Source organism: Anopheles maculipalpis, chromosome 2RL (assembly GCF_943734695.1).
Source record: "Anopheles maculipalpis chromosome 2RL, idAnoMacuDA_375_x, whole genome shotgun sequence".
NCBI lineage: Eukaryota > Metazoa > Arthropoda > Insecta > Diptera > Culicidae > Anopheles > Anopheles maculipalpis.
Genome location: NC_064871.1, coordinates 44,808,093 through 44,828,434, shown reverse-complemented (window position 1 = coordinate 44,828,434; position 20,342 = coordinate 44,808,093). Strand labels below are relative to the sequence as shown.

General features: G+C 44.4%; 6 protein-coding genes across 6 annotated transcripts in view; 1 reads left to right on the top strand and 5 right to left on the bottom strand.

The window, feature by feature from the left end:
- Nucleotides 1-20,342, top strand: part of LOC126556838 (DNA damage-binding protein 1) — a 412,736-nt gene that overhangs the window by 91,246 nt on the left and 301,148 nt on the right. The window lies entirely within an intron of this gene.
- Nucleotides 1-20,342, bottom strand: part of LOC126558977 (Golgi SNAP receptor complex member 1) — a 44,618-nt gene that overhangs the window by 10,882 nt on the left and 13,394 nt on the right. The gene's annotated exons all lie outside the window — the stretch shown is intronic.
- Nucleotides 929-2,282, bottom strand: LOC126567169 (endochitinase-like). Its single transcript, XM_050223401.1, has 2 exons — nt 2,208-2,282; nt 929-2,124 (listed from the first exon to the last, which is right to left on the bottom strand). The coding sequence occupies exons 1-2, from the start codon at nt 2,251-2,253 to the stop codon at nt 929-931; spliced, it is 1,242 nt and encodes a 413-aa protein (XP_050079358.1). The 5' UTR covers nt 2,254-2,282.
- Nucleotides 4,737-6,272, bottom strand: LOC126567167 (endochitinase-like). The gene is made up of 3 exons (XM_050223400.1): nt 6,254-6,272; nt 5,440-6,058; nt 4,737-5,364 (listed from the first exon to the last, which is right to left on the bottom strand). The coding sequence occupies exons 1-3, from the start codon at nt 6,270-6,272 to the stop codon at nt 4,737-4,739; spliced, it is 1,266 nt and encodes a 421-aa protein (XP_050079357.1).
- LOC126567166 (endochitinase-like) lies at nt 6,782-8,086 on the bottom strand. The gene is made up of 2 exons (XM_050223399.1): nt 7,443-8,086; nt 6,782-7,379 (listed from the first exon to the last, which is right to left on the bottom strand). Exons 1-2 carry the CDS (start codon nt 8,084-8,086, stop codon nt 6,782-6,784), a joined length of 1,242 nt encoding a protein of 413 aa, XP_050079356.1.
- On the bottom strand, nt 8,736-12,643 carry LOC126567165 (endochitinase). The gene is made up of 7 exons (XM_050223398.1): nt 12,547-12,643; nt 11,756-12,435; nt 11,498-11,695; nt 11,136-11,429; nt 10,591-11,068; nt 9,413-10,028; nt 8,736-9,339 (listed from the first exon to the last, which is right to left on the bottom strand). Exons 1-7 carry the CDS (start codon nt 12,611-12,613, stop codon nt 8,736-8,738), a joined length of 2,937 nt encoding a protein of 978 aa, XP_050079355.1. The 5' UTR covers nt 12,614-12,643.

Sequence of the window (20,342 nt, the reverse complement as noted above, 5' to 3'; positions counted from 1 at the left end):
TGCTAGTGCGGCTAAGGTGGTTGCTGAATTTCCCCAAAAAAAACCGAATCTCACACCGTCCCCTTCACGATAGAGTCCCTGCTGGTTGGGTTCCCGTCTCAGGGATACGAACCGTACGAGCCGTACAAGCGAGCGGTGTTGGGGAGGGTAGGGTAGTAGTAGCTGACGTACGCACCAACAACACCAGGGAGCACTCGGAGCAAGAGCCAGTCTTTACTTTAAACCAGCCCCAAAAGAGAGTTAAAATGTGCCAAAGTGTGAGAGAATTCTACTACCTCCATGGTTAATTTTAGAGATAGAGACACAAAAAATAGCACAAAAGTAGCGAAATACGCGGGATGACGACGACGGGGACGCGCCGGACCGGTGTCCGGTAAAGATATGAGATTTCGTCTAACTATTTCATGGTAATCATGGCCTAAGGTAATTGATGACGTCATAGAGCGTTCAAGAGTTACTGTACGTGTGTAGTTATGGGGGATGGAGTACAGTTTATTACGAATGTTCTATTCAATCAGGGTCCAATATACGGACGCTGTGTACTCTTACTCTGAGCAATGTTATCAGTAAAGAATCTGTGGAACTCAACCTGCTTGTCTCGGGTGTTTGTATCCCTGGCCGGGTCTTCCCACACATTATGTGCTTTTTAACGCACCGTTTGTTAGCACCCTGTTGAAAGATGGAATTCCAACTTAACGAGCAGGGGTTACCCTGCTTAAGTCTTGATAATTAATTTACACCGCTGCTTGGCACCAGTCCAGAATAATTATAACCGGTTTGGTACAAATAATGTAGCCAAACCAACCATAACACCAAACGTGTTTTCTTACGACAACCATCGGAAGACCAAGCATTTAAGTGTAGACGTTTATTACTTTTATTTGTAACATATTTTACATGCTGCATGTTACAATGATTGCTCCGGCCATTACGATCCGACGGCAGTGTTGATGTTCTTCTTTTCGGTGGTCGATACGAAAATGTGCCAATCTTTTATCTTCGTTTCGTCGTGATACTTGGAAAGAAATCTGGTGAGCGGAAATGGATCGCCGCAAGTCCCTCGGTAATCGTCCAGATCAAGCGAGAATGCGAATATGCCTCCGAGACCCTTCCGCTTGACGTAGTTGATCTTTTCCTGCAGTGAGCGTTCATTCTCGTACCCGATCCACGTTGTTTCGGTGTAAGCGTACGGACACAGCCCCACGTCGTCCCACTTTTTCGTCCATTCGTCGCTGGTGAGATTATGGCAGAACTCACAATAGCCCAGATAGCCCGGCTCATTGCTGTAGGGACCCGGATCTCCGGCACCGATCGTAACTGCACCGATAGTATTATCCAGCGGATCGTCCAGCAGATACGTTCGGCCAAAGAGTGCGACCCCGAGTGTAACCTTTTCCGGTGGACATCCCTTCTCGAGCCAATCCTGCACTCCGTCGCCTACATTCACATGCTCGAAACTTTCCATCACCAAATCGTTCGGTCTCGGTGCTATGGGGCTGTGTACGTCGGCAAAGTTGTTCCACCAGCCGCGCAGATCGTATCCGACCATGTGCACGTAGTCGGCTGCGGCACACAGCTCTTCCTGATGATATCCGACCGCCATTCGCGATATGTCGATTGGAACCTGTATCACCACTTCCCATTGCTTGGACTCATCCCGTATGACCTTGGACAGCTCCGAGACCAGGTAGAGGAAGGTGTCCTTGTCTTCAACCGCACCGCCACGATCGAAATTTCCCGGATACAGCCAAACCAGCTCAATGCCATCGAGCCGGTACTGGTGCAGGAACTTCATTACGCTTCCGATGAATTGATTACGACGATTGCGAAACTTTGCCATCTCACTGAACTTCGCACCCCCATGAGCCCATCCACCAACGGCAACCAGCAACTTCAGGTGAGGGTACTGTTCTTTGAGTGCGGCAAACCGCTTCAGACCCCGTTCGTCGATGTCGTACTCCGGTTGTAGCAGTTCCAGCTGGTACGAGGTCTCATTAACACCGAGAAAGTTGTACACGACGTGCGAACAAAGGTTGCCCGGGATGTCATTGATCTGAAAGGAACCTTCATCCGGTCGATCGCGTGACCATGTTGTGTAGTGGCAAACGAAACGAGTTTCGGCAACTGGAATAGAAACAAAACGCACCAGAAACACATATTTAGTGACGCTGTTTTTGGAGAGACTTTTACTTGCTACTTGTTCTTACCCAGCAAACTGCAGCACACCAGGAGTGATATAACCAAATACCTCATCTTGAAGAAAACAATTGTCGCTAGCACTTTGTGTGTTGAATCACAAGTTTTCAAAACATTCTCACCGCAGCACCGCTGCATACAATTTGATTCACAGCAGAGATTAAAGCGCAGCGCAGTGTCTCCGGATACGTGCTACCCCGGCGACGGCTCAATGTAGTATGCAACACAACGCTCGAACTATTTGCCGGCGACGCAAAGGTCCCGTGGTGTATAGGAAAACCTGTTTGTTTGGTAAACTGTGGGGAAATTCTGAGCAATAAAACCGATCTGATTGTAGGGGTACGCGTAAGTAACAGTAACAAAAACAATATGATCCTCTATTATTTAGCGTACTCTACGCGAAACGGAATAAAACTGTTCCTGCTGGTGGAATGGTGCTTTAAGGGAGAGTGGCTTCGTATTAATTAAATTCTTTTAAATTTTAATTGAAGCTTTGACTCTGATCTCTCTTTAAATGTCGAATAATTGAAGCTTTGAGCGCCTGGAAATATTTATGTTTTGATGCGATTCAATCGAATGGTCAAGTTTCTGCTTGGTAGGTTGGCTCTCCGTTCGAATACAGTTTTGTCAAACTCACAAAATCATGCATCAGAGTTCTTGCTAGTAATGAGTGATAAATTATCATGTTAGGGTCATTACTTCCATACTTCTTTTCTTCCTAGATTAACGACCTTCTAGGCCACGCCGGTCACCTAATTTTTCTAACGATTACAGGTATTCTTTATTTAAAGCAATGTTGTTTACCTGTCTCTCTCCCCCAGGTATTTCCGCACAGGCTTTCCCTATGGGGGGTTGTTCCCACGCTGCTTGGTTTTTCATCAAAGAACTAATTAAATTAAGTATAACTAATTAAAAACCAAGTATAATTGCGACACCACTAGTTATCTTTCGATGCATACATCGCTTCTGTTATCTTCGCCCTTCACTGAAGCCTGCACGCTTAGCGTCCCGAAGTGATGTTCTCTAATAGCGAGGCTTCTTCCGGTGGGGTAAGCGACCGCCTCCTCTCGGTGTTGGCTTGAGAAAACTCGCGGACTCTGTGAGTTTCTCCAACTCTCCGATTTCTCGTCCTCTCTCACCATACGATTCCTTCTGGACCGAATCAAATCCGCTCTCGACGGCGGCGTCTCCTTCCGGAAGGAACAAGTGGTAGTGTTCCCTCCCTGACCCTAGCCCTCTATACCTTCTGCATGTAGATTCGGAACTCATGCCGAAGTCGTACCGTTTCGGGAGAATGCCGGTCACCTAATGGCTTACTACACTTGCCTACTGACCACGTATCGTAGTCAGTAGTCAGCCGTCAGTCCTCACTACGGAGAATGATCCGGATGGGATTGGAACCCCGGGTCCTGACGCGTGAAAATCGGCGCCACTGTCGCTTAAATCACCGGGCCGCCCCTTTCATACCTCCCTTTCCACTTTCGTACTAAGATAGTTTGCAAACTTCCATTGAAGAGCTTGAATACATATTTCATCGTCTGATATACAATATTAACTGACATCTATTGGGCTGCCCGGTGGTGTATGTGACAGCGGCACCGGTCTTCAAACGGCAGGACCGGGGTTCAAATCTCATCCGGACCGTCCCCCCGTAGTGAGGGGACTAACCAACTACGTGGTTATCGGCAGTCTAGAAAGCTATTTCGATGGCCGGCATGACCTTTAGAGGTCGTTACGTCAAGAAGAAGAAGAAGATATCTATTGCAGCATTCCAAAGCATCCAAAGACTTTAGGACAAAATATCTATAAAATATGTTAATAAAAAGTTCATTTTTCCTGTGGAATGTGAGTTCACATGAGGAGTCCCAAGTAGAAAAATATAAATGCAGTGTAGCATATGTTAACATGCTAAATACGTAGGTATACTCAAAAAAAAAGTACTCTTATACTATAAAAACAACTCACGAACAAGCACTCTTTCCTGCCCAAGAGAACTTCCCGAAATAGAGACCCTTTTTCTTATTGCGCATTACAGTTTCTTGTAATAGTTTTCATAACCAAATTGTTTTTCACGTTATTGGGTGTGTAGTTAATCAATCAAAAGTCCCACGAGTATTTGATATTTGACAGCACTGGAAACGTTGATATGAATTTTCAAAATCTTGATCGAGAAAATTGGACAAATAATAGGAACGAATGGCATTAAAATAGGAACTGGAGGCAATCTGTTGTTGCAAAAGATTTTTAAGGATTGTAGTGAAAATTTGATGTATCAAAGGAACAAACAATCTATTAAAAGCACCTTGTCTTCTCTTCTAATTTTTTTTCATCTAGTGATACACTGTAGAAGTGATATTTTTCGACAAAATCTCTTTTCTTGAAAACACTTATCACTTTAACGGATAACGAGGTATAGAGTTATACATTTTTTATTTGCTGAATATTCATCCCTGGTCACTCACTAACTTTGTTTCTAGTCCAAAAAAACTTTGTAAGTCTTTTTATCCGTCACTTCCACTGACACCACCATCTCGTACACTTTAAGCCAAGTCACACGGCTCACGGAATAGCGCAAAGTCACGCTCATCGTCCGGTGCACAGATTTTTTTCGGCTTGTACGCATTCCGCAACGCAGTCAGCAACGGATACGGAGCACCACATTTGCCCCGGTAATCGTCCAGATCGAGCGAAAAGGCATACACTCCCGCCAGGCCCTGGAACTTGGCAAAGTTGGCTTTCTCTACGAGCGAAATATTATTCTCATAGCCAACCCACTGGTTGCCCTGGTACGCGTACGGACAAAGGCCTCGTTCATCCCAATCGATCGTCCACTGGGATTGTTTCATTTCGGCGCAAATCTCAAAGTATCCCCGGTAGCCACCTTCGGCCGTGTGTGGTCCGGGAGCTCCAGGACCGGTGATCGGTGCAGCCAGTCCATTCTGCTCACTGTTCTCGAGCGTGTACGTCCGTCCAAACAGTGGCACACCAAGTACGATTTTGTTCGCCGGACAGCCACTTTTTATCCAGTGCTGTATGCCTCCCTTAACGTTTAAATCCTTCAGGGCGCCCGTATCGAATAGACGATTATTCATGGGGCTGTGCACATCGGTGAATCCATTCCACGAACCACGAAGATCATATCCGGTTACGTACACAAAGTTCGCCACACTGGGAGATCAAAATCAAAGTTATAGACAAACGATTCTAACGCATCGGAAGGCACATCGACAAAAAAAAACTTACCGACACAGCTGACTCTGATGATAACCCAGATCGATTCGGTAGCGATCGAGAGGCACTTGCACGACCACCTCCCAACCCTCGTATCCCGCCTCCCGGAACGCACTCCTTAACTCCGCTACCAATAAATACAGATTGTCCTTATCGCTGGTCGTTCCACCCCGGTCTGGACTACCAGGCCATAGCCACACAATTTCGATACCGTCCAAGTCGTACCGCTTCAGAAACTCGATCACACTCGCAATGAACACCTCACGGCCGTTCAGTGTGGCGGCCATCTTCTGGAACGGTTCACCACCGTGCGCCCAGCCTCCCACGGCCAGTGAAAGCTTCAGCTCCGGGTTGGCCTTCTTCAGGTTGGCAAACTTCTCGTAACCTTGCTGAAGAATGTCGTACTTCCGGTTGGTGGGCCTCAGCTCGAACGTGTGCTCGTCCACGCCGGCAAACGTGTACGTGACGTGGGTGCATAGGTCGACCGGTATGTCATTGACATTGAACGCATATTCACCGCCCCGGTCCGGTGACCAGTTGGTGAAGTAGCAAACCAGTCGACTTTCTTCGTCCGCACCGACCGTTGCAAGCAGCAGCACTAGATGCATCAGCACCGTAGCTGGTCCCATGTCTTTGGAGGGGATATTAAAGTAAAAGAAATAAATGCAAATAAGCTACAGAAGTTAACATTCTGGTTGGGCGTGCGTGTTTTTGTTGGTGAAGATCGCCGTCGGGATGAGGCCACTCAAACAGAGTGTGAAGTCCAAACAGGTTTTCTTCTTCCGAAACTCTCTCGCGAGCCGTATGATATGGCGATGATACTTACAATTTTTTAGCGCCTTCATCTCGGGAACGTTTTACGAAGAATGAAGAAGGTCGTCTACAGTACCATTCACACCGGTAGACTTCTAGATCGCTACTGGGAGCGTTATATGCTGACCATTCGTGGCGTAGTTGGAAGTTGAAGGTTTTTGCATAGCTCATCCGTAGAGTAGGTAGAACATGGGAAGACGAAGAGGTAATAATAACGGAACACCCCTTGATACCAGTTTCGACACGAGTCTGAACGTGCATGGTGTGTTCCAGGCTAAAAAATTGTTGCAGAGGTTATCAACGCCGAAATTTCTGTTTTTTTGTCGCTGGTCGGAATTACCAAACAACAATGATTGGGTGTTTCCGAACGTTCTTTCGTTTTCAATTTTTGGTTTTTCTTGAGGTCTCAATCGGAAATTTTGCGTTTTTCTTTCGCAAAGTAAGAAAGAGCTTTGCATTAGAATGTTTTACTTAGTTATGCTGTACCATTCCTGATTAGGATTAATTTATTTGTTTCTACTTCTGATGTCAACAAGAATTACTACTCTCGAAAAATGGCAAAATCAATGTCTTCATCCTTCTGTTTTATAGTCTCGTGCAGACTACGCAAAAGCGGATACTGCTCACCACACTTCCCACGATAGTCATCCAAATCCAGCGTGTAAGCATAAACGCCGCCCAGGCCGAACGATTGAATAAATTTCGTTTTCACTTCCAACGATTCCTCGTTCTCGTACCCGACCCACTGATTACCTCGGTATACATACGGAGCCTGTGCCATTTGGTCCCACCCTGCCGTCCAATCGTTGTCCTTCAACAACTCGCACAACTCAAAATAAGCCAACAGTCCTGGATCTTTCGTTACGGGACCCACCTCCCCTGGACCAACTGTCTCCGAACCGGGTTTTGTGATAGTCGAGTTTTTAAGGGTGTAAGTGCGGGTGTACATTGGGAGACCCACTATGATCTGTTCGGGTCTGCAACCTCTGCTCTGCCAAGACGCTACCGCATGTTGTATGTTGAACGTGTAGAAATAGTCGCGATCGTGCGATCTTGGCCTTAGAATGCTGTGCGCGTCTGCATGTCCCGTCCACGGACCACGTAAATCATACCCGGCCAGGTGTATAAAGTCGGCAGCTCTGAAAACATAACAAACCCTTTTTACTGGCATATTCTAAACGAGAAAATGAGAATAAACATACTCGCACAACCACTGCTGTTGATAACCAACGGTTACTCGTGCTTGATCCGCCGGTACCTGTATAGAAATTTCCCATCCTTTGCCCGCACGGCGGAACGCATCCTGCAAGTCTTTTACGAGGTAATAAAAATTGTCCTTATCTGCTGGACTTCCACCACGCTCGTGAGCACCCGGCCATAGCCAAACAATTTCAAACCCATCCAAACTGTGCTGCTCCATAAACGCTACAACGCTAGCGGTGAACTGTAGCCGAGTTTGTCTTGAAGCAGCCATTTTACTAAACGGTTCTCCACCGTGTGTCCAACCCCCAGCGGAAACTATGAGCGTAAGATGAGGAAAACTTATCTTCAGGTCACGAAACCTCGCGAATCCATTCTGGCCCTCGTCGTACTCTGGTTTGAGCGACGCAATCTGTGATGTAGTTTCATTCAAACCAACGAACACATACGCCACATGCGTACACAAATTGCCCGGAATGTCCTCTATCTGGTAAGCGTATTCTCCGGGACGTGCGTGACTCCAGTTTGTGTAATAGCAGATCAGTCTTTGCGGCTTTGCGGTGGCACAGTCAAACGACGCTGCCAGTAGAACAGCGACCAAAACGATTATTCCGGTCGATCCGTTTTGTGTACAATATGAAAACATGTTTGATTGTTTATAAACGTCTTGTGTGCGTACCGAATGAACAGGATCAGCTGACCGAACGAAAGATCGGAGACGACTGAACAAATGTGAGACGATCCTCCGTGCAACGAACATCGCACAAAATTCCTGCAAATTTAACCCAGTATTTATGTATGCATCTCATAACATCGACAGTGTTTATTCCGCTTTGATGCCTTTTGATGAGCAAAGCAGTGTAGTGACGCTTTGAGCGTGTTTCAATGCTCCACTGCCTAGAGATACACGCTCACAACAACTGATGATGCATACTCGTCGGGCAAGAAAAACTCAGAGACACAGATGGGAAATCCCCGTATTTCGCTGCGTTTCGCTCCAATAGATTGTTGTTGTTTGAGTCGTGATGTGATTTGTTTCTGTTGAGGTGCGCTCGTAAATGAAGTACTAACACTTGGTGAATCACTCACGTCATTATGAGTATGAGTTACTGTAATAAAACTGAATTGTATTTTTGTATTACTGTATTATTTAAGAATTTTTTATGTTTATAAAACAAATTCTCGCAGTAGAACACTCTTACATGTCTATAAATGCATTACCATTCCTATTTAATATGTATGTAAAATACAAAACATGCGTATTTAATTTACCGAAAATGAAACTCCTTACACCACTAATCACCACGCTCAAATGCAAACCCAATGTCGCTGTCATGCGATTTCTTAAGTAAACTAGCCAACGTGTTCATCAGCGGGTACGGTTCACCGCACTTGCCCCGATAATCGTCCAGATCCAGCGAAAAGGCATAAACACCGGCCAACCCTTTGCTCTTCACAAACTCCACCTTCTGCTTCAACGATTGTTCATCCTCGTACCCGATCCACTGGTTGCCTCGGTAAGCGTACGGACACTGGCCGATAGATTCCCACACCGTGCGCCATTTGCTTTGCTTCAACTTTTGACAGATCTCAAAATATCCCAGGTAACCTTCGCTGTACGTATGCTGACCCTTAGGCCCCGGTCCGTTAATAAGCGCCCCAACACCGTTCTGCTGACTGTTGCGAAGTACATACGTTCGGCCAAGAAAGGGTACGCCCAGCACGACCTTGTTCGGAGCGCAACCACTATCCAGCCATGAATTAACACCACCCTGCACGTTAAGTCCTATATAGATGCCCTGATCGTGCGGACGATCCTTCAGCGGGCTGTGCACATCGGCAAACCCTGTCCAGGAGCCACGCAGATCATATCCGATAATGTGCACGTAATCAGCAGTCCTAGGAAAATTGGATTGTAGGAATAGCATAAGTCACATTGAAGGGCCTAACACCACACACGCAATCTACTCACTCGCAGAGAAGACCCTGATCGTAACCCACTTCGAACCGGGTATAATCAGCCGGCACCTGTATAGCAACTTCCCATGGCTGTCTTGCTCTCAAGAATGCCGTCTTCAGCTCTTCCACAAGATACACGAAGTTGTCTTTATCGTTGTTCGTTCCACCACGCTCCACACTTCCCGGATACAGCCACACCAGCTCAATTCCATCGAATCCGTACCGTCCCATAAACTTTACCACACTGTCGATAAACTTCTTACGGCGATTACGAAACGCGGCCATCTTGCTAAACGGTGCACCACCATGATCCCATCCACCGACCGCAACGTGCATTTTCAAATCCGGAAACCGTTGCTTCAGATCGATAAACCGCCCAAAGCCATTCTGCACCACATCAATCTCGCGCTGCAACATCGCCAGCTCGTACTCTTCGGTATCAACGCCGACAAAGTTGTACACCACGTGCGTACACAGATCGCCCGGTATGTCCTCGATGCGGTAGGAGTAGGGATCGGCCCTACCTTGGGACCAGGTTGTGTAGTGACATATCAAACGACAGTGCCGTTGCTTCACTAGCATCAAGAACAGAAGCACGATTAGCCATAAGGCGCTTCTTCGGAACGCATCTGGAATTGCAAAGTAGTAGTACAAATGAACCACCAAGTGAAATGAGATGCGCCGCTCAGCAAACGGGTTGTGCTTTAACACCCGGTTTAGTTAGTGAGTAAACGTACCTTGGCGAACCATCGCGTATCAGTAAAATATGTGTGTGTGCTTGCACGAGCTGATCGCCTGGAGCACCGTTGAGAGACTGACCCTCAGCTCAGTTAAGTGAACGCGTCGTCGTCGTCGTGGTCGTGCCCGTCGCCGTGCACACAATAAACTAGACCAATAAAATGACGCTGAACCGGTAAGGTTTTGTCGCATCTCTCACGGGTGCATACAAAACAGGTTCCGGAAAATCCGTAGGCGTATACAATCTTTTCTGATACGCGCTTAATGTCTCAACCAACTTTTGTAAGTGTGAAAGAAGAGAAAAAAGAGGCCTCGGCCGTTGCTTACTGTTTACACCGAAACGTCCCCACCGACGGGGAAAGATCGGTTGGAGATATTTATTTTGCAAACTATTTCATAATACATAAGCGCGGCGGTACTGTTGCTGCTGATCGTTGGTCACTGATTACAGACTATAATCATCGGCGAGTGGTTCGATCAGCTTCGCCTTGGTGCGACATTCTGGTCGGTCCGCGTTTTCCGGCCAGTCGCATACGTTCAGTGCGGTGTGAAATACGGTGCCTGGTTTGCAGACAAACTCTACTGGCTGGCCGTGCACACAGCGATAGTACTTGGTGCAGTCAACCGAGGGCACAAAGTCTTTATATCCGGAACAATCAATTTCCGACTCATCCTCGTGCTCAGGAGTTGGTGGTTCTACCGGGATTGGTTCCCTATCTTCTTCCGAGTCTGGTGGTGGTGGGGGAAGAATTGTGGTAGGCTTCCTTGTAGTCGTGGTGGTGGTTCTGGCGGTGGTAGTAGTTCGTCGAGTAGTTCTGGTGGTCTGAGCAGCGGTTGTTGTCGGTCTTGGTTTGTTGGTGGTTGTGGTAGGGCGCTGTGATGTTTGATCTCCATCAGAAGACACTGTCGATGGTGGTCGATTCCATTCCGGCTAAAACGACAAAAAAAGTCTAATCGTACTGAAGTGCATCAAATATGGGAAAGTTGTCCACGCATACCCTTGGTGTGGTAGTCACTGTAGGTTCTGGAACTACGTAATCCTTCATGTTGTCGTACAACACTTTCATTAGTGCATTCTCTGGACCGCAGAGCCCATGGAAGTCATCCATGTCGATTGCCCACGTCATGGCGCCAGCATATCCCTTCTGCTTGATCCAGTCCATCTTGTACTGAAGTGATTTCTCGTCCTCGTATCCAACAAACTGCGTACCCTTGTACGTGTACGGACAGAGACCAACGTCGTCCCATTTCTTAGTCCAACCATTCTTCTCGTCCTGCACCTCGGTACATATCTGTGCAATTTAAAGGAACCAAATATGAGAGATGTACAAGTAACATGCGAATGTCCGCCACTTCTCACCTCGTAGTACGCCAGAAATCCGGTAGCATTAGTGTACGGTCCTGGATCACCTCCTCCCGCTTCCTTGTTGATGTACGATCCGAGCGTGGGATTGGTAGTGCTGGCACTCATCGTAAAGGTTCGCCCATAAAACGGCACTCCTACGACCAGTTTGTTAGGTGGACAGCCATAATTGACCCATAGCTGAACTCCGTCATTCTAAGAGCATATACGTTGTAAGATCTTCAATTTCTGACGCTTCTCCACATCCAAACTTACCACATTAAGCTTTTCATATGCCCACTGATCATGAGGTCGCTTATACAGTGGACTGTGCACATCCGCAAACCCTGCCCAATTGCCCCGTAGATCGTACGTCATACAGTGAATGGCGTCCAGATTTTCGCACAGCTCCGGTACGTGGTAACCTTCCTGCAGACGGAAGTTAGCCACCGGTACCGCCATCGTAATCTCCCATCCTCGCCCCTCCCGATCAAAAGCACGCCTTAGTTCCTCCACGAAGTAGAAAAATTTATCCTTATCCCCGAAACTACCTCCACGATCCGCCGCACCCGGATACTCCCAGTCCAGATCAAACCCATCGAAATTGTACACCTTCATAAACTGTACCACACTCTCGATGAAGGACTGTCGGCGTTCCTTTACCGCCACCATTTGTGAGTACTTCTTGCCCCCCTCTGCCCAGCCACCGACCGCAATCTGGTACTTGGCATTTGGGTACTTTTGTCGCAGGTCGGTAAAGTTGCGGAATCCATTCTGCTCCAGATCGATTTCCGGATCGATCACCAACACTTGATAGTTGCTGTCATCCACACCGATGAACGAGTAGATGATGTGGGTGCACATCTCCGCCGGGATGTCATCGATCGTGTAGCGGCCAACATCGGGCCGATAGATTGCCCAATTGCTGAAGTAGCATACAATACGTGCCTGCTGACCTGGTGATGAAGACAACGGAGTTTTTTTTAGGGTTGGGTGCGATTGCAGTGTGTGTGTGTGTGTGCCGGCAAACGTGACGCGAAGGGCACACGGTGTGACAAGACACTTACCTTGCGCTGCTAAAAGCGGAAGAACCGCCAGCAGACAAAGAACTACTATCCGTGACTGGCTTAACATTACACCTGATCAGCATAATCAATGAAAGAGGGATTGGGAGGTTGTGTTTTGTATTAATGATCGTAAACAATGCAATGCTTTCTAAATGCGGCTCGAATGCAAACAATAGAGCGAAAGGAGTAGAGGTGGATGTTCCTTTGTGTGTAATTGTTATTTTATATAACTATTCCTTTATGTATGATTATTGTTGTGTTCACTTATAGACTTTGCGTCATCTAAAGCAGAGTTTAATGGGAGTATTTGGATAGATTCAGTCGCGAAATTGTGTTCAAGTTGTTCTCAGTCCTTCTTAGATCTACAATATTTTTCAAGTGAAAAATGTTTTTTTCAAGCGAAAAGTTGGTTGATACTTCAGTCCGGTCTTTTTGGCGAAACAATTCATTTGGATTAAGTTGTTCAATAACGACGTATGCAAAGGTTTGCCAGAGGTGCCTGTAGGCTACCCAACAAGCCTATTTAGAACACGCCGGACATTTAAACTTGGTCGGCTCGATGAACTAATGGTAGCAAACTCATCCAAATCTAGAATGGAGTCATTCTTGACTCACAAAATTCGTCACTCACAATGTTCTGATTAATTGTTGGCTCATAATTTCTTTCTCAATTTTTTTTTTGAGTTGCAATAAAACAATCCTGCGCAATATCATCATAATAGAATAGTTTTGAAGTAGTACAAAATCCTCCGGTAATTCTTAAAGACCATGTTAAGCCATCTACCGCGTGCAAGTGGCAGAGATTTTTTGTTCCAGAAGAACTATTCCTTCTTGTTGGCTTAATGCCCTGCTAGGTCACGCCGTCCATGGCTTACAAAACTTCACTGATATACCACGAAGTTGGGTAGTCAGCATTCACTACTGACCGTCTTCGGTGTCGTCCCTTCCACCGGGTCACTCCTGCCTGTTCCTAACCAAAGCCGACTATAGATTTCTTCCTTCTTAAATTTTTCGTATGGCTTAGGCCTGCCAACATTGGCTTCCTTGACTCGATTAGTACATCCGTAGTTGGAAAACCAGTTATTTGTATTTGAAAACCTCCATGGTAGGAGACTGGATTCGATACGCTGTGCTGCCGTGAAAATTCCACCACCATATAGATCCCTCGATTATATATTTTCTTTCACGTCATGATGTATTACGTGTGATGTCTAGAAAGTGTTATAAATTGATTTGGAATAATTCTATCCTAAATGATATCTCTTAGTAAAGAATTTGAAAGCATTGCTGCATATTATGTCCACCTAGGTTATAACTGCATCGAGATTTGCAGCAAATGCTCAGGAGAAAGACTAAAATGTTTGAAAGAAACTTTGAAACATTAATCCAGGCGATAAAACATCTGTCCAAATGGTAAAAAATATCTCACGGATAATTTTTTTTACAAGAAAACTTTTAATCTTGAGAAAATACGGCGTAGGGCCGTTATACTAAAATAAATAAATAATAAAATTTCTAAGTTTAAGACAAAGCCGCAGATCCACTTACATGCCTTGAATCGAAGAGGCTCTCAATTGATAACCGACGACTTTAAACTTTAAACCAACGACTTAAATTTAAAGAATAATCTTGTCTACTTGTTCTGTAGCTATGATGTAGGAAAAACTGATGGACAAAATCCAGAGTAACTGCCGAAAGGGGAATTAGTATTACAAATTATGAGACATAGCTGAGGCTACATTCTGCTACGCTGTAGTTTCAAGTTCAGAGCGTGTGCGGTTAACCGTCTCGATCTTACACCGAGCCTGTTTACGATCAAACTTAATTGTTTGTTTATGGATGAATTGATATCATACATAAACACCTTAAGAGTTTATAAACCTGGGTGGCTTACACTGAAGAAGTTCGGCGAATCCAATACTATGTTTTAGATACAAATTCTTGTAAAAATATTCCGCTCTGCACTGTATCTGCTTGGTAAGTGTTCCTTTGTTTACTACAGTCAAAATAATCTTTAAAGCATATCTTCCCCACCCAACACGTTCTGAGCATCATTTTACACTTCGGACATACAAGTGTCAGTAAAATGGTCACTTAATAGCATAATGTCTCTCACGAACAATTTTTTCCTCGCTGCTTTTGCACGACGCATCACTCACAGCGGACGCTAAACGTTGCATAAGTGCTTAACGATCATCCATTAATCACCACACCAAGCCACCACACACTTTGGCACACAGGTTGTTCGTTTCTTGTTCGTAATTTTCTCTTTTATTCTGACCGTATCGATCGCCGGTCAAGCCTCACCAAACAATACCACCCACTTGAAAAAATTCACCAATCGTTCGGAGTTTTTCTTGTTGCTGTTGCTCGGCTTCTTTGTTGTTCAATCGAACCGATCGTTTATGTTTGTTTTATGCAAATGATCATACGCATATTCCATGCGCGAAACACCACACCCGACACAGTTCCACCCGGCACACAAGGGCTAGCCGCTGAGCAAATACCGTTAATCCACTGTCCACTCTTCTGCCATTGAACTTGATCTTGGCTTGCGGCGACGCGCAGATGTGATCGCACTGGACAAATTCACCCAACAGTCAGCGGCACCGAGACGGGCACACCACAGACACCACAGTACTTACCCATCCAGCTTGGACGACGCAAAATTCACTAATAAGCTGTCCAGGGCGAACGGACGGTCGTATTTATACCGTCCCCGTGTAGTGTCTTTGGGCAGTGCATGCCGTCCATGAGTCTGGATTTCAAAAATACCGCGCATCGGCTTCGGGATTGCGCGAAATCTGGATCTGGGGTTCGCATTTTCATCCCCTTTTTTCTCTCTTTCATTTCCGTTCGCTCGGCACCACGACAGCCTTTACCCGCGGGAAGATCATGTCTGCAGATCCGAATATCAAACATACACCATTGGCAGGAAGGCACTGGGTGTGTACTGGCAGCTTAAACGGTCGACCAAGAATCGGACGACGGACAACCAAAACACAACCGGTCCTGCCCTGCGGTGTCAGCAGTTACCTACACCCAGTTCGTCGGTTTTCGGGGGACCTTTTGCAAACCTGCTCCGATTAGTTCTTGCTGAGAGTTCTTTGAGTTTTGACATTTTTGGAATGATTTTTTTTTCGGTTTTATTTTGTTTTGCTACCATTTCAATCATACAAGATGGATATTTTGGGCCGTGATGGGTGTGATGTTTATTTGCACCTTTTTTTGCATCGTTAGAAGAGCTCTCAAGTTGGATTCATTTATTTATTTTCGGTGTGATCGGTATCCAATGTGAAGTAAGAAATGGGTTGCGATTGCAAGGATGTTTAAAAATGACCAGGAGATGGCTCAATTGAAGTAATTTCAATGCTGGTGTAAACGGGGAACCTAACGATCATATTGGATAATTTATTGTTAAGAAAAATTTTCCTCTAGTTCTACCGAGAAAACATAGACTCTTGTCCATTGAAGATCCGAGTGTAGTTCTGGTAAATCGTAGAACTGTCTAGAAGCCTGTTGGGATGATATGTTGTGTGACACCAATCGATACTACTGGACTATTTGCTTTATAAACCGAAAGGCTAAGAATTATGTGAAGGCGTTCAATGTCTTTCACATATTTTTATTTTACAAATTGAAAGAAAGTCACAGGAAGTTCGGAATCTATTGAAAATATTACATGAAAAACTTATTCGTTTCTAATATCCGTTCTTTTTATAAAATAAAATAAATAATAAGAGATCTTGGTCAATTCTCATCTAGACCATGTCTCTGAGCTAAAGTTCCCGGCTATCCTACTATGGATGTTGTGTAGAAGGAAATAAAATGAAACTATAAATTGCCATCATATCTGGTTCTTATACAGACCGGTGTCTGTTTAACGTATTTTCCAAGTGTTCCTCTAACGACCACAGAACTGTGTCCTCTCTGGTGTAAGCGAGCTTGAAGACAAATATAATTGTAGATCAACTTTGGGCCAATAATTCACAGTCTTCCCGAACTTGTCTCTTAAATTAACAATTCTTGTCGGTCGTTTGGGATCTTCAGGAAAGATTTCTATTTCGTAAAACATTTTTGTTTTAGTCATTAATAAGACCCAGAAAAAGAAATGCAAAAACATCTATTTTATAGAGTTTTAAAAATGGATCAAAATGTGGTGATTTCTAGTGCTATTGGGCGTCACTGATACGAAGCAAGGCTAAAAAAAACTCAAGAAATTCATAAAAAAAATTTATTAGTTGTTTCACAGGCACATGTCAGAAGTAAATGGGGTTTACTAATTTCCTCCTCTTGCAGTGCGTTAAATATAGTTTCATAACGACCAGAACTAGAACCAAATTGACCGTTCGAGTTGACGTCCAAGTAGTCAACTCGACGTCAACTCGTTCAAGTTTTCGCTGAACTTCGTGTCACCACAGTGCTCGTTTAGGGCACTGCCGGTTCCATTCTTACTGTTGGTCTTATATATATTTTTTTAAACCTAATATGCTTATAGCTACACACCACTCCGATTCAATGTAAACTAGTAATGAAAAATCAGGATCGATTCCTAGCTTCCGAGCCGTCGTCCGGAGGACCGATCTGGATGCGAATTAAAATCTCAATTCAGAATTGAGATCTCGAAATTGTTAGCAACAATGTTTACGTTTTTTTATAGCTCAACACTCAATAAAATCAGCCAAAAGTGTGAGGCACTCCTATCGGAAACAGAATTGTATTGTATCAATCGAAAATATATGATTAGGAGATGAATCATATGTCAAACGTCGTGTAATAGTTCCTACCACATCCAGGTTACCAAACGATAAAAATAGCTGATTAAGCTGGCTAAGTAATGAGAATGTCCCTGGATGTAGACAATTTAAATTATAAACATAATTAGATGAAAGCACTAATTTCTTCTTTCGATGTTTCAATCGATCCTTCATCTCGAGTTGGGTTTATGTCCATACCTCTTCCATGCATGTGGGTGGCCTTAAAATACTTTACGTGTTAGGTCGTCCGGTACCATTCACATGACATGACCAACCCACCGAACTCTGCCTAGTTGTATTCGCTGCAAAATAGTGAGATCACCGTTAAGCTCGTAGAGCTTGTCAAGAATACTACTTTTACAGAAAAATGTAAGCAAAAAATCCTATAACACACGAACTCCGTTCATTCGTTGCACTTTTAATATATGCCCCAAGTTGCAGGGCGATCAAGTTAGAATGATTGCTGAGCGCCAAGAGTTTACTTAAATTTTATGTGTCCTGTGTAAATCAAATAACAATTTGAAATAAAACAATCAGAGGGCCATAACGTTGGCGGTGCTAATACGAAAGTGCCAAGAATCAAAAGTCACCCGGACCGAAATTCCATTTTTTTATCAATCTACTTACTTACTTACTTATCAGGCGCTACAACCGCTTTGAGGTCTTGGCCTGGCGCAGTAGAATCAGGACCCGCTTACGGTCCCACAGCGTCGTCCGCCCATCCCTCATTTTCAGAGAAGTCCGGGGGCATAGCGATGTGTCGTTTCCTTAAAGTCCGTTTCTATAAATAATGCTTCGGCTTTCCGTAGTCATTGGGTTGCGATGGGACAGGATGACTGGTACAGCGTCCTCGTGACAGTTTTGTTTACTGTAGAGTTAAACTCCCCCACCCCCACCCTCGGACTTTCACCCTAGTTACACGTGATGCCTATACCCTTCTCAATTTTGCCTTGCCTCCCATCGTCCCCCGGGGTAGATTTAGCCCGAGCTCAGATATTCGAGAGACAAGTTTACCAGCCGGTACGTCGTGGACGTGTTGAGTAAGTGGAGAGTGTGTGTTGGCCTTCCAGAGGCTTCAGATCCATTCTCGTGTCTGCAAGCAGACGACAGACCAATCTACGAGGCTTTATAAAACTACGGGTAAAACTGAAGTAATGGAAACTCAACAATGCACTCAAAACTCTACAGTGGCGAAAGCGCTTGCGAAAAATTCATTTTTATGCCATCTCGAAATGCGAACAATTTTTACGTATTGGTTTTTTGACTTTCAATACACTGTAATGTGAGTTGGAGTTAAATCAATATTTAAAAACCTATTGCATTTTTTTTTCTATACCAATTAATGGGGAAAATTATCTAATATTAAGTTAATTAAATCAATCAACCCAAAAAAGTCTTCTCAAATGCTTAAAACCGCTTATTCAAAGCAAGAAAACAGTCGTACAAGTTGAACGCGAAAAAGTTTCGTTCATTTCAAGTTTTCATTCGTGCGGTATAAACGTATCCCGTTTCGCATCCGTTGACAACTAAATTAAAATGCCAATAACAAGAGTAAAATCCTTCATTTCTTCAAAAGAAGTGGAAGGACGCGCACAGCAGTTTTGCATCCGGCGTGCGTTTTATTAATTCGTCGAAATAAGCGGTAACTCCACAGATGATAAGTTCTTGTGTGTGTGACACCATGATAAAATTGAAGGTAATTTAGAATAAACCCTCTAATGCATAAGAGGCCAAAACTAACTGATGTGATGTGGTGTTACAGGTGTCGAACCGGTCGATGGCAAGAATGGCAGCAGCAGACGAATGCATCATTATCATGCGAACATTTGATGACTTAAACAAAAGTGATAGCTTAAGATAATCCGCTAGAATTGCCAAGTTATACGAATCAACGAATAAATATGTAAGCTTATAACCTTCCTAAAAGCTTTGTCTCATCATTCTTTATGAGGAACAGCTATACCTTTCTTTTTTCGGATGATCGATAGAAGCGCTTGGCTGAGGGCACTGAACTTTCGTTTCGAGATTTATTGGTTAATCATGAAATAGAGTACGGTTTTTGTTTGTTTCTCGGGTGCTTGAACCCGTTCCGAGGTTTGAAAGATTTGGTACAATAAATCCGTAGAGGTGTGTTGTCTCATCAGAGGGAGTAAACGGCAAATCCATGCTCATCAATGTTTTCTGGCTCGCCCGGGGGTTGTCCGGATCTCATCAGTAATCGTTTGCTTGTTGTTTCTTCAGTTTTTACCGCTAATTCCACACACCAAAATCCCTTCGTTTGTAAGAACCACAGCGTGGTGGATGTGTTGTGCGATAGAATTTATCTAAAGGACATCCGCTGATACAGCAGACCACCAACATTTGGATCGGAAAGTGTGTGAGTGTAAGTAGGATGTATTTACAATTATCATTTCACATTTCCAAGTACCGATAAAAGTGCTTCTTAGAAAGAGAGAGAGAGAGAGAGAGAGAGAGAGACAAATTAAGTGTTGTGTGGGGATTTGGTACACGAGAGCTAGGAGATATCCTGATATATTACCCGCGGTAAACGGAACGGTGTGTGTTTCTTGTGTATAATATAATATGTTGGCAGTGGGGAGTGTCATTTATTGTTAAACCCATTGCATGCATGCACACGTCCCTTTTTGCTTCTGCTCCTGTCGAAATAGGAATATTTTATCGCAAGTTGGAGCAGATCTGTATCTTCCCGTTCGCACAGCGCGGAAGAATCAACGTAGAAAAATGAACGTTAGCCAAACAAGAACCTCTAACATTAAACGCTTTCCCTTGCAAGTCTCGCCATTTAGTTAAATCTAATCGGGAAAGAACGGAAACAGAACTTAAAATTTCTACTTGTGTGCGTTGTAACAATCGCGCAAATCAACACATATAACGGAGAAAATTGGTTTATAGGGTGCATTTTTAAGTAAAATTGAGAAAAAATGGAGAAGCAGAGACTATAATACTGCTTTACTCGATCATACGCAAAATAATCTCGCTTTGCAAAATTATTTCCAAGCTTCTGTCGTGAAGTCGTTG

Bases quoted from the DNA above. Each gene is read 5' to 3' on its own strand.
- LOC126567167 (XM_050223400.1), bottom strand. The intron at 5,365-5,439 runs GTAAGTTTTTTT...TTGATCTCCCAG, and splicing joins CATCAGAGTCAGCTGTGTCG to TGTGGCGAACTTTGTGTACG.
- LOC126567166 (XM_050223399.1), bottom strand. From the start codon at position 8,086: ATGTTTTCATATTGTACACAAAACGGATCGACCGGAATAATCGTTTTG. The intron at 7,380-7,442 runs GTATGTTTATTC...TTATGTTTTCAG, and splicing joins CAACAGCAGTGGTTGTGCGA to AGCTGCCGACTTTATACACC.
- LOC126567169 (XM_050223401.1), bottom strand. From the start codon at position 2,253: ATGAGGTATTTGGTTATATCACTCCTGGTGTGCTGCAGTTTGCTGG. The intron at 2,125-2,207 runs GTAAGAACAAGT...TTTCTATTCCAG, and splicing joins GGTGTGCTGCAGTTTGCTGG to TTGCCGAAACTCGTTTCGTT.
- LOC126567165 (XM_050223398.1), bottom strand. From the start codon at position 12,613: ATGTTAAGCCAGTCACGGATAGTAGTTCTTTGTCTGCTGGCGGTTCTT. The intron at 11,069-11,135 runs GTATGCGTGGAC...TTGTCGTTTTAG, and splicing joins CAGTGACTACCACACCAAGG to CCGGAATGGAATCGACCACC. The intron at 10,029-10,590 runs GTCTGTAATCAG...TTGCAATTCCAG, and splicing joins ACCACTCGCCGATGATTATA to ATGCGTTCCGAAGAAGCGCC.